Source organism: Felis catus, chromosome E3, assembly GCF_018350175.1.
Source record: "Felis catus isolate Fca126 chromosome E3, F.catus_Fca126_mat1.0, whole genome shotgun sequence".
In the NCBI taxonomy this organism is placed as follows: domain Eukaryota; kingdom Metazoa; phylum Chordata; class Mammalia; order Carnivora; family Felidae; genus Felis; species Felis catus.
In genome coordinates, this window is record NC_058383.1 from 22104386 (window position 1) to 22118185 (window position 13800).

At 46.7% G+C, this 13800-nt stretch overlaps 1 protein-coding gene across 3 annotated transcripts in view; it reads right to left on the reverse strand.

Moving 5' to 3' along the window:
- Positions 1 to 3297: 3297 nt before the first annotated feature.
- PRKCB (protein kinase C beta) overlaps positions 3298 to 13800 on the reverse strand; it is a 334566-nt gene continuing 324063 nt past the window's right edge. For 2 of the 3 annotated variants that reach the window (XM_023246794.2, XM_019820790.3), the window contains one exon: positions 3298 to 9998. In XM_023246794.2, coding sequence (XP_023102562.1) covers positions 9840 to 9998 — 159 coding nt within the window. In that variant the 3' untranslated portion in view covers positions 3298 to 9839. The remainder of the gene's footprint in view (positions 9999 to 13800) is intronic. The other variant, XM_023246795.2, reaches the window with a different exon arrangement.

The window sequence follows — 13800 nt, forward strand, 5'->3', positions numbered from 1 at the left end:
CTGAGGAATTGAAGCTGTCAGTCAAATTCCTCACAGTCAACTGAATCCTGCCAGCAACCATGTGAGTGAGCCTAGAAGTGAATTCTTCCCTAGTTGAACCTTCAGATGAGACCACAGACAGTGACGGCCTGAGCCAACACCTTGATTGCAGCTTGTAAGGGAGCCTGAATCAGAGGACCCAGGTAAACTGCCTGGATTCCCAATCCACAGAGACTGTGAGCCAAGAAATGTGTTGTTTTAAGATGGTAAGTTTTGGAGTAATCTGTTAACAGCGATAGATATGTAATACAATCCACATGACATCTAGGAATTCTCTATGCAATACAGCTCACGTTAGAATTAAGATCCCACATTGGGATATGCAGTCCAATCTTCAAATAGTAATCAACGTTTTACTTGCTAGGCACTGTCCTTTTTGTATTTATTCCCTCTTGGACCTTGTGGGGGAGAGTGACCGGTTGAAACAGAATTGGATGTTGTTGTGTCTCTTGTCCAAATACCATTTTAATCTTAACCTGACATCTGGCCTAATTTGGGCAGGCTATATGCCAGGGAGAGTTGCATTTAGGGGACAAAATCCATAGTGGAGAGAGTGTGGTTCAATCATTGGGCAAGGGCTCTAGAATTCAAACTTTTATTGCTTTCAGAAGTCAGGATTCACTTTTGGAGCTAGCGCTGCAGGTCTAGGAAATGATAAACAGCAGAATTCCATGTGGGTCAAAGCAATTTCAGATCAAAACCAGCAAAGACAGGACCTGAGATATTTGGCTTTAGGGCTTTTACAGCCAGATATTGATAGATGGCACTGGATTGAGTGTCCCAGATTTGGTTCTTATTTATCTTGCTTTGCATTCCTCTCTGATTTTTCCAGCATCTGTTTGTGTATGAGGTTAGAAAAAGAACCACAGCAGAAATAACATCTGAAGATTTCAAAATGTTGTCCTCATTGGTTTATAAAGCCTGTACCATCAGCTCCCCAGTTGGCACTGGTATTCAGTTGACAAGCCTGAACTCTGGAACCATGTCTTTGTATGTTGAGATTGAAGAGACAAATAAGAAGACTGACTTCTGGTGGTCCATAACCATGGGGAAGCCCAGGTAGTTTTCTGGCAATTTCTTTCCCATCTCTCTAATTTCTCTAATGCTCCCTAAGTTCATGAGTAGCTCCATTGCGGGACTGGGTAGTAGATACAAAATTGGTCACTTCTGAGATCAGATGGCTTCCATACTGGTCACTGGGGAAAGCCACTTGCCTGGTGCAGACAGTCCTATGGAGATGTCTGTCTGGTGAGGAACTGAAGCTTCCAACAACCATGTGAGTAAGCTTTAAAGTGAATCCCATCTCCCCTTCGTTGATCCTTCATATGTTAACTGCAACCCTGGCCATCAGCTTGACTGCAACCTCATGAAAGGTATTACGCCAGGTAAGCCACACCCAGCTTTCCTGCCTGTAGTGATTGAGAAGCAATACATATTTGTTGCCTCAAAGTTTTGGAGTAACTTGTTATACAGCAATAGATAACTAATGCAATGTAGGTCTGGCCAAACTACCTCCCCCAACTCCCCGCTCTACCCCAGACCTAGTCCTTGGTTTAGGACTGTGCATGTGACCATGCTGAGTCAATCAGAGTAAACTGCTCCCACTCTTTCTCACTGGACATGATCCTAGGAAGAGAAGAGGCTGGGGCTTCTGCATCTTCTTGTCCTTGTGAGTGGAAAGTTCTGGGATGTCTTGTTGGTCTCTATATCCTCAGCACCCAGAATTGTGCCTGGCTCAAAGGAGCTGCTCAATAACTATGAAGTGAAAGGTGGGTTTGTATCCAGCAGAGGGAGAAAAGATGAGGGGAGGGCTCAGAAGTACAACAGCAAGCTCTAATACCATCTAATACCATCTTAAATGGAACATGTCATCAAACATCTATAGAAATCCGGTTATTTTTGTTTTCTCCATGTGATGCATAGAACACACAGTTTCTTCCTTACGTTTAAGTTGGCTTTCCCCAATGTTAACTGGCAGAGTTTCTAAAATTCTGCAAAGAACGTACTAGGATCAATGGATTCACTGCATCTGCCCGATGCTCCATTTACTGGGCGTTTTCCAAGGAGGCAGGAGATGAATAAATTTTGTGGAATCATAATGTACTTGGTGTGACAGGTTTGCTCTTTTCTGCTACCCACTAGCATTAGCAGCAACAAAGGCATGTGCTATAGATTGGATTAGTACATCTTTCAAAAGGAAACAGAAGCATGATTTCATTCAGAGAAGAAGATATTAGGCTGACACCCAGTGATTCATTAATGTGCCACTCTGATCTCAGAGACTGGGGCTCCTTCTCATGCCAAACATATGGCATATTTTATTTTCCTTTCCTCTCCTGGCCTCCCTGGGGAAGTAGGGTTGTGGAGAAAAGGGCATACACTTTTTGTTGTTGTTGTTGTTGCAGACGCTGAATTAGAAAATAGGAAAAGGTAAGTCGTTTGACAAATAGTGACATCCTCATTGACCGCAGAAAAGTGTTGCTTCTGTACTGACAGCGACCTCCTTGCTTTTGTCGTAGCTGGGATGAAATTTTTGTTAAGTACTTTGTGCCCGAGGATTTCATACACCAAGCCACACTGATTGGATCACTGAGTGGATACTCTGATTCTGGGCACAGGAAAATTATTGAGTCCATTAAGTGTGAGATTTGCAAATGGCAGAAGTCTCGACCTCAAATTTACAGCAGCCAGGTAAGTGGATGGAGAGTGTGACACAATAGGGCATAGTGGAGACTTTGGTGGAGTGAGAATCCGACTGCTTTTATAACTTTTTTTTTTTTTAAGAGAGAGGGTGCACGTAAGTGGGGGAGGTGGCAGAGGGAAAGAGAGAGAAAATCTTAAGTAGGATCTACACTCAGCACAGAGCCCGACGTGGGGCTTGATCCCACGACCCTCAGATCATGACCTGAGCTGAAATCAAGAGTCAGACGCTCAACTGACTGAGCCACCCAGGCGCCCCAGAGCCCACACTGTTTTAAAGGAGACAGCCATTTCTCAGTTCGGTGGAGTTATTTCCACGTGGAAACCAGGCCGAGGGCTATTAGTCTCCCAATTTTTTTTTTCAAGTGAATCTTATTTATGTAAGTGAATCAAAATTTATATAAAGTATCCCATTTTTAAATGTTGACAATGATTTCAATGAAATAAAATTGTGTGCCTGTGAAACAAAGCTCATCCACTGGCTGCCTCAGCTTATGGCTCTCAGTTTATAACCCCTGTACCAGGACCTATTTAAAAGCAGACATGTTAACAAGAGAGTTTGCATATATTAACTCAGTTTAATTATATCAATTCTTAAACAAAAAATTTCCTCCAAGAGACAATAGTTCACGGTAACTGCAAAGCTCACTCACAATTTTTAAAAATACCAGTCATGCTTAGCATTCAAAGAAGATAGGGTAGAATAACTGTAAAAACATTTACTGGGAACATCAGCCTCTGACTTTAAAAATTACAAATACTGAAGCGTTTTGGTATCAGACACAGTAGTTTTGACATCGTCTGTTCATTTGATGAGTTTCTGGAAGTTTGGAAAATTGTACCTCTATAATTGGATAAAGCGGTTACTCTAAACTAAACATTTTCAAATGTAGAAAACAAACTAGCAAGCTACACATACAAAGAAAAGCCCTCTAGGACAAGCCCTCCACATGTTGAATGCCAGCAAATGCACCATGGATCCTGGAAGACTAGAATTGATACATACACTTGGCCTGAAGTCTTAACACTTCAGGCTTGACAATGGAGTCTGCATTCACCTACACATTAATGACAAACTCTGGGTTAGTATAGGAGAAGCCAGCAAATTCATTTTGGTCCAAGTTCATGATGAAGAGTTTATCAGTAGGCGTGAGTTCCACAGGCTGTCTGGTGAACTCTTTGTCGAAGTTGGAGGTGTCTCGCTTGTCTCTCTGCCAAATGGAAAGCAAACACATTAACATGGCATAAGAAGGAGACACGACCCACACCTGCCAGTTAGTGGGAAGCCGATGACATCTCATGGGCAGAGTCAGAAAGAGCCCTGTGCTGAGTTTTTTAGCAGGTGCATTGTGGCATACTACCCCTGGCTTTCATTTCACATTGTATGTTGTCTTCAGGAGAGAACATTTGGTGGAGATTGCCTAAGAAAAGAAATGAAACATGAATTTCTGTAAGGATTGCCATACAGTGGTATGTGTGTATGTGTGTGTGTGTTCAGTTTTCTTTGGCTTTGAGATGAACTGAATTGGAAACAACTTCTTACCACGCAAAATGCAATAGAACTAGTCATGGGGTAGGGCGTCCCGGAGAAAACCATCCAACAGCGACCCCTGTGGCTAGGAGGCTCCTTTCTTTAAAAAGGAGAACAGGTGCACCACCACTCAGCTCCCAAGAAGGTAGAGTGGCATGTAGGGACATCAGATGGCTGCCTGATGAAAGGAGCTGACCACTGTCCACCCCACATCCCCTGGTGCAATCTAGGCTTTGAAGGGATGCTCATAAATCCACCCACAGACTGGAATTTGGGTCTTCGTCAGCCACAGGCTCTCTCCAAGGACGTTTACAGCATGTATCTAGTTAACAAACTATAAGAAACAAAACCCAAAGCTTAAAGTCAAGTCTGTAAGGGCAGCCTTAAAACAAACAAATATTCTATTCTGGTGAGTCTGAAATTTCTTTTTTTCTGGGGGGGGGGGCAATAATTGCAGTTTACTGACCACAGTTTGGGGCAATCTTTTCCAGGGAACATCAGAATGTGGGCTAATGACAACATCTCACAGCTGTATGATGTTCTCACCTCCTCAGGGTCCTTCAGCCTATTGTTGTCCCCTGCAATTCTCACCACCCAAAGGCAGGGGAGCTGGAGTCCTCACCCTCCATGGTTTGACATATGAGAAAACTGGGGTGCAGGAAGATACAGTGACTTGCCCAAGGTTGTACAGTGGGTTAGTGATCTTCACTTGACCACACTGCTTTTAATTCACCTCAGCCCCTCTGACTGGGGGGGAAGCCTGATGGCTGGTTTATTACTGGATAGCCAAGAAGGCCAGAGTTTGCCTGGCAGAAGCCAGAGCTGGGTCAGATTGTAAAGAGGGGAGGTTCAGTGAGTACTGACTGATTTGCTGGAGTTTGGCCAATTGCCACCCATGCTTTAGGTTTAGCTCCTAATGGGTGCTGACTGGTAGGGTTTCTCATTGCTGGGCTCACGCCTCTTCGCCAAATACCTCCCACAAGAATTCCTTCTTTTAGGATGCTCCTTTGAGATGGGCAAAGTGTCCCTAGGAAGTTGCCACTTACTCTTGTGTTGTATGTGTTGTGGTGTGGGAATGGGAAGCAGGGAGTATAAGCAACACACTCGAGGAAGTGTAGCCAGACTGCAGTGGGCACAAGATGTCAATGGAGCTGTTTTCTAGACGGTGGGCCATCTCCTGCCATGTCCCACCCACTCTGCTTTGTCTTGTCCTGCCTGATGTCAGCCTGTCCTGTGCTGTCCCAGGCACTGCTGGTGTTATTTCCTGTGTTCAGAGAAAGCTCAAATGTCACCTCTTCCTAAGGGAAGTGCCTGTACATCCCTCTCTGGACCTACAAGTCATACATTGGCACCCTTTTAATCATCTTCATTGCACTTACTTATTATCAGACATTGTCTTGTTTACTTATTGCCTCTCTCCAGGTAGGGAGGGTCCTTGCCTGTTTCTTCACTATGGTATTTCCAGTGCCAAGAATAATGCTTCGCACACCGCAGGCTGTCCACAACTATTTGTTGAGTGAATGAACCAGTCAATGAACGAAGACTTGACTAAGGATGAGCCTCTTTGCTTTTTTCCAATTTATACTTGTCCTTGAGTCAGAGACTACCCTCTATAGCAAAGCAATGAAACTGTTCCCACTGATCCTATGGGTCCCTCACATTGGCCTCTGTCCATTTTGAGCTGCAGTATGGATTGAACTGTGTTAGGTCCCTTCAAGGTCTGAGAGCTCCACGATGGTATGTGGGCGCCAAGAAGGCAGGCATTTGCCTCCTTTCAGGTCTCTCCTGGGAACATCGACCCCATCTGGCCTTCCCTGCCTTTGGGCATCCCTGGAGGTTCCCTTACCACGAGCCCCAGCTTTCAAAGCTCTTCCCCATCTGTTGTGCTGGTGAGGTCTCGTGCTTCAAACAGCCACATGGTCCAAATAGAACCTGACATTCTAGATTTTGTCTTCCAGGCAGATCCCCCTAGGAAATACCCCTGAATTTTACCCTAGAAGGTGGGAGAGGATGGGCCTCTCCTTTTTGGGTTGATAGCATCTGAAGCCACGTGAGCATAGCATCACTCATGCAAGGAGGGTTATCAATTCCACTAGCCTTCTATTGATTCCCCAAGAAGGCAATTATGGTCCTACCCTTCCTTAGAAGAGGAACAGGTGAGTGAGAAGTCTCAGAAATGCCAAGAGGGATCCTTGGCATACCAGCAGACAATTAGCCATGGCCAACACGGACTGTGTTTAGGTTTCTTTGGATTTTATTTAATTTCTTTTTAAACATTCTCTCTTAATTTAAGTTCTTTTGGAAGATCTCAGCTTGTCTCATCTAGAAGAGCCAGGCAGGGTCAAGCTGGGGGCAGTGTGCTGGCAGAACTGCATCTCCCTGAGGGCTGGAAAGGATGCCTGCAGGATGATAAACTCTAAGAAGCAAGACTCAGGCCTCAGAACTGAGCTGTAAAACCAGTTACCTCTCTCTCTATGGGGATCTGTCTCTGTTCAAATCTTGGTGATTTTGTGGTCTGTTCAAGCACGGAGACTGTGCCTTTGGCCTTCTGGAAGAAACCCACCCCGCTACCATCTAGCCCCTGTCCTTCCCCCCCACCCCCCCATTGCACTCGAGGAATGCCCCAGAAATCCGGGTCAAGAGAGCATTGCTGCGTTTCCTCCTTCAGCCTCAAACTATGGTCTGCAGAGAGAAAGATGGGCCCTGAAGACTTCTGATGACTTTTTCTTTCTTGTAAGAAGGCTCCACCGACTAACTCAGAGACTGGTTATGTCTAGACCACATCATGCTTTCAATCACTTATTTAGCGGCAGCGGCATCTGTAGGGCTCCCTACTGTGCTGCTGACACCCAGCAGAGAGCCTGACACTCAGCTGGTGCTCAACAAATGCTTCCCAGATGAACGGAGAGTGGAATACATGGACGATGGCACAATGATGTGGAAAAATCTTTCTTCCTGAATAAATTTGCAAAGTGTTGCCCGGAGATTACGTACGCTGAAAGCTCTGTTTCTTGGTCTTCCTTGTACTTAAAACATTGATAGAAAAGGAAACTGCAGGAACTCTGACCAAGGATCCCTCACTTCCACAGAGGCCTTTGTTGACCAGCCCTCAGCAAGGTGTGTTAGGGGAACAAAGACTTTGGCTTGAGTACCTCTTTCTGCAAACTATTAAACTATTTTGAAAAAATAATGGCAGCAATTTGGAAAATGTAGAGTGCGGTGTGTATATACAATATATTTTTTCTATCTATCATCTTATCTATCTATCATCTATCTATCTATCTATCTATCTATCTATCTATCTATCTATCTCATCTATCATCTATCTATAGCTACCTATCTACCTATCTTACATTGTTCTCTAAAGTTGTCTCAAATAATCTGTCAGTGGCCCAATGCTTCTGTATGGTTTTTATCTTCCTGACAGCATGTCCAAGGAAAGACCTGGTGACCCAACAGCCAGATGAAGGACCTCAAATAACTTGCCTGTTGGTGGGCATGGCTCAGAGATGCCAGCTATAGAGTGGAAAGAGTCTTGCACCGAATCAGGAAACCTGGGTTTGCACCCCAGCTGACTGACCTTGGGCAAGTCACTTCCTCTCTCCAGATGCCAGTTTCCCCCACAATAAAATGGGGGTGGAGGGTTCCGCCCCAATTTCCCTCCTTCTCTAACTTCCTGAGCTCATCAGCTGAGACTTCAAGTTTGCCACACATGAGGTCCTGCAGCAAGGAGACGCGGAGGGCAGACAGGAGCGAGCCAGGGGCCTCTCTGCCTGTGCAAATCCAAAGCACGCTTTTCTTAAAGATGAGAAGTCTTACTTCAACGGCATTAGTCAAGTTTTTAAAGTTCTCCTGATGGTCTCTTAGAAGCCCTGGTGCTTCTGGAAATCACTCGACTTGTGATAGGAATTCTCTGTAGGGCTGCCTGAGAATAGAAGGAGGCAGTAGGCAAGGATGGGAAACACCCTGCTGTCCTCGTCCACTCAGGCAGAAACAGGATTTCTCCCACCCGAGGGCTTTCCTTGGCTTCTGGGGGCTCACAAAGCTGCTTGCAAGAAAGAATATTTAGTCCAAGCTGGGAGGAGTGGTGATTTTGATAAGAAAATCAAGATCTCCAGCCATGCTCCTAGCTGGCCCCTAAACTTGACTCTGGCTTTGAGCTCCGATATCGTTGGAAGCCTCAGCCAGCTCATCCCATCCCACTACAGGCCACCAGAAGTCCCTGAATGGTCCCCAGCCCTGGCCTCTCTGACCAGCTGAACCCTGGGGCTGAGGTTAAAATCTGGGTTTAGTTCCTTTCTGTCCCAAAGCCTGAGGAGCCCTGTTTTGTAGTTTGGGTCCACGTTTTTCAAAGAGCCGTTTTCTTGAAATAGCATTTCTTCTTTTTTTTTTTTTATTGTATCTCGATGCTAGAAAAAAAATGGCACAGAACAGATATCCAGATACAAATGGACATTTCCACAAACATCTTGCAAAACAACATCAAAGTGAAGAATACGACTGTCTGTGTTTCAGGAAATGGTGTCTTTCTCAGAGTGCTTATTTAGTTTCCCAAAACCAGCCACAAACCTAGGCGAATCCCTTCCACCCAGGCATGGGTCTGCCAGGCTCCAGAGCCGCCTTCTCGACAAATCAAAGCAGGTCATTGTGGTTAATAACACTGGGACACATATTTCAAAGCATGTGTAACAAAGTGGGTTTTTTTTTCTTTTTGCGTTTGAACAACAACAGAAATAAAACCCCAAAGCAAATAAAATTTGAAATGTAATGTAAAACCACGGTCCTCTGGGACCTTGCTAGAGTGACCATGTCTTTTCAGGGAGTGGTGCAAATGCCCTTTGCAAGTAGTTTGAGGATGAAGGTGATCAGGGATGCAGAGGATCAGAAATCACAGCATTGGAGGTGGTGCCCGAGCTGGCTGCCTTTTGACTGACCCCTTGAGGTACTTTTAGATTGAGACTGTCTAAAAGCACACTCTCGGCATTTTAAAAGGGCCGAGATAATCGTCTTAACTTTGAGTCTAAAAAAAATAACAAATAAAATTTTATTTTTAGCATGCGGCTCACGGTGCCTCCAAACCGGGCAGAATGGAGGGCTTCCCTCTAAGTGAAAGCCACCATATACTTGGATACACGCCAAGCTCTGGGTCCGGCAGGAAGGGAGAGAATACTGCTAGCGTCCGATCATCGACTCGCTTGGTGGGAATAATCTAGACTGGATGCTTGGAATTGGAAAAACGTGTGAAATGGGAGCGCTGGAAAAAAGGGAGAGAAAGCAGGCATTTTCTGTCCCCACTGGATCTACTGAGCTGACACACTGGCGAAGTGGATTGTAAGAGGACTTTGCGAATGTGCTAATTATGCGGCAACATTTCGCCATGCCATCTGCATAATCCCATCTCACAGAGATGCTCCAAACGACCTGAGGACATTTGGGTTCTGAAACATGGTCACTCTAGTCTCGTCAGCAAATAAAACATGGATGCAACGTTGCAACGAAAAAAAGATGTCACCACGATAGCCGTTGAGCTTGAATGACAGAAATGAAGGACGGAGGTCTACACATCTACTTAGCTCTTGACTTCAGGTTTTAAAAATTCAGAGTTAACAAAGGAAAATCCTTCGAATTCTGATTGGTCAATATTCCTGATGACTTCCTGGTCAGGAGGTGTTAGGACGGGTGGATGGCGGGTGAAAAACCGGTCGAAGTTTTCAGCATTTCGCCCACACTATGAGAGGGGAAGAAAAGAACTTGTGGTAGGTGGAAAAACAAAAGCGAAAACAAAACCCCGAACAAAACAGAACCAAACAAAACTGGGCTGTGGTTTTCTCGGATCCCTTCCCTTTCGCCGCCTCAGAGAGGTGGTTTCAATGACCAGAAATGAGAGCAACAGAAAATGCAAAATTCTCATGACCTTTGGTACATGACCTTGGGCTCCCGACTTTCAGTTTCTAGGGCTCGTGAGCCGCCCCTGGGTGTCCCCTGGGCAGTCAGGAGCTGCATGGCAAAGGCATGAGATGGTGGGGCTGGTGACATGTGGCATGTTTCCCCCCCCTCCCCCCCGCAAGGCATCAGCCAGGCCCACCTGTTGAAAGAGATGGGATTAAGGTACCTGTGATGTTTCCTGTGGCACCAGATGCTAAGTCATGAGCCAGTTATACGTCACCTGGGAGATCCCAGTATTTAGCAGTGGATCCCTCAAAGGGCTGTCCTCTGGCTGCCAGTCAGGAACAACGTATGTTTCCAGCTCCAGAGATACAGGAATTTACAAACTCTAGTCCACGAAGACAGATCCCAAGACCTGGGTTTGGTTTCTGCAATTGCCAGCCAACCACGAGGCCTTGGTGAGCTGGGTGGGTCACTGACGCTTAAGTGCAAGATGCCAGCAGGCAAGCTCAGCCATTCTCTCTCCAAATGGGAATGGAAGGTGTGGAATGAAACACACAGCAGTGCTTGGTGGGGCAGTTGGGATCGAGAGAGAAAAGCATGATCATTTCTCACCCATCCTGGGGTCCTCGGGCTGAATCAGAGTTGTAACGTGTGTGTATGTATGTGTGCGACTGATTCCCACCCAAACACTGGCACGAAGTTCTGGTATTTCGAACACAGTGTCTACAGGAGGCGACCACAACCTGACAACACAGTAGAAGCACTAGCAGTCATGATGGCTAATATTCATTACACATTTGCTAAATGCCAGGCACCCTAGAATGCTCTACTTGCATTACCTTATTAAATCTTCCCAATGACCCTACGAAGTGGGCATCATCCCTACTGGACAGATGAGGAAACTGGGGCCAGGGAGATTACGTAACTTGTTCAAGGTCACACAGTCAATGAATAGCAGAGCTGCAACGTGAGACAGGCCCCTCTGACGTCGGAGCCTAAGCTCCTGGCTCTGTTTTACACGAATGGTTTGTCGGTTGATGAGTACGTGACTAAGTGGGGCAGGGGGGTGGGGGAGGGAGGAGGAGTCAGGGATGGGGATGATGAGGTCTCTGGTTTGAATGACAGTGAGAATGTGGTTATAGCAATCCCAGAGGCAGAGAAAATGGGAAAATTCGGAAGGACAGCTACTTCCGTTTGGACAGGATTACTTTTTTTTTTTAATATTTATTTTTGAGAGAGAGAGAGAGAGAGAGAGAGAGAGAGAGAGAGAGAGCGGGGGAGGGGCAGAGTGAGAGGGAGACACAGAATGGGAAGCAGGCTCCAGGCTCAGAGCTGTCAGCACACAGCCCGACGCAGGGCCCGAACCCACGAACTGTGAGATCATGACTGGAGCCGAAGTCATATGCTTAACTTACTGAGCCACCTAGATGTCCCTGAACACGATGACTTTGAGGGACCAGGGAGGTTCCAAGAGATGACCCAAGGGGGTTAGAAGTACAGATTCTGGAGCTAAGGAGAGCAGTCTTAGAAAAAAAAAACAACTTAAAGTACAGAACATGAAAAGTGGGAAAAAGATAATAATAATAGTAATAAAACCCACTGAGCAGTTTCCAGGCAACCCGCACTGCTAAGGGTTTCACATACATCACCTCTTTGCTTCACATAACCACCCTGGGAGGTGGGGATCTGATTCCATGTGCCAGGGACAAAATTGCCCCTAAAACTGAGAGTGGGAAGAGGAGAACCGGAAGGGAGCACTGTCAGGCAAGCGGGGGACTGAGGGAAGCCAGGGAGAAGGGCGTTGTCGTAGCTATCTCCAAGAGGTCAAGCAGGAGAAGTTGCAGAGAACAGGCCCCCCCACTCGGCAATTAGGAAGAGACAGATGAGAAAATGGAGAGCTGACACTGAGCCTGAGTCGCTGGCAGAGGGAAGGAAAGTTGAGAAAGTCAAGGAGTGCATATTTCCCCTTTGCTCCTTCAAGCCCTACAGTCAAGGGAAGCAGAGATATGGGGGGGGGGTGTGTGTGCATGGGACTCAGCTCTCAGATGGCCTCAGCTTCCTGCTTTGTTCCCGTCTGGGCAGAAGGCACCCACGAGGCCACAGCCTGCAGACTCTTACAGGGTGTGCGGAGGAGATCAGGACATCATGCGTGTGACTGCTCCTGGGCACTGAGGAAGTGTCAATGCACCCCAGCTATAAGCATTATAACAAACTGATTTGTTATTCCAAGCTAAATTCTTTGAGCCCTGTTGATATCTTTGCCTCGGGTCTCAGAAAACAAGAAGTGACCCCCCCCCCCCCCCCACCAATGCCCAGCCATGCAATCAGGACTTGGGATATGCTGTGCTGGCCAGTGTGGGAGGGGGGAGACTTTTGCCCAAAGAAGGATGGACCCTCAGCGCAGTGTGGTCAGGATTATTGCTCACGTTCTTGCATTGCTTATGCATTTGTTTTCACTCAAGAGATATTTACTGAGTTCCTACTATATGCCAGACCCTGTGCTAATAGTAAATTATACAGAATCTATGCCTCATGGGAACCTATGTCCTACTGGGGAAGGAAGGCAATAAACACATAAAGAGAAGGGGAACTGTAAATGTAAATAGAGGTATCTTAATGTCAGTCAGAGGTAAGTGGTATTAAGAAAAATAAAGTCAGCTCAGTGATAAAGAGCAAAGAGAACACCATTTTCAAAAAAGTGGTTAGCTCTGAGGAGATGAGCTTTGAAGCAAGCCCTCAGTGAAGTAAGGACATTTGAACGTCTGGAGGAAAAGCATTCTAGGTGGAGGAAAGTGCATGTGCAAAGGCCTGGAGACAGGTGCTCGCTCGGCAGAGTCACTCAACAGCAGTGGGGCCAGTGTGGCCAGAGCAGTGACCCGGAGGCAGAGGATTTCCATCTCAGCTCGGTAAGAAGCCATTGCAGGATTCTGATCAGCCCACAGGCTCTGCTCATATTTCTGTGGGATCATTGGTGCCGCGTACAAAGTTGATGGACGGGCAAGGAGCAGGGATGCCAACCAGATGAGACAGGATAGTGCCTCAGAAGGAGGTACCTCTGGGATAGATGGAAAGGTGCATCTGGAGTGGGGGAAGGGGTGCAAGATTTGCTGATGGGTCAGACCAGCATTTCAGGACGAGAGGACTTGTCGGACCCTACAGCTTTGCACTTGGGCTCCATGGTGAATGGGGGAAGGGGTAGAGAGCCTTCGGGGGGCAACGGGGCACTTGGTTTCCTGTTTGATAAGTCTGAGAGTCCAGTGGGGATGTCGAGGGTTGTAGGAGTCCCCTCATCTGTGGTGTGGGGACAGAAAAGGGGGCAGCAGCTAGACTGACAGCAGAGGCACTAGGGAGGGTTAGAAACTGGGTGTCATCATCCGGAGCAGAGAGACGGTGCATGGAGCTGGGGGGCAGAGCGTGGCAGGGACCGGTGGTTGGGAGTAAGGCAGACCTGCGAGGCTTCCTCTTTGGCCTGGGTGCTGGGACCCAAACCAGCCAGCATAGGAAGCACGTGAGCTGAGACACAGAATCTTCGGGGGCCGTTTTTCTTTAAAAGCCATCAGTTTCCCATGCACACCAGAAGGGCTGCTGCTTTGCCGGGGCCTCCCCAGAGGCTGTGATAGGACACAGAGAAACAGCTTCCG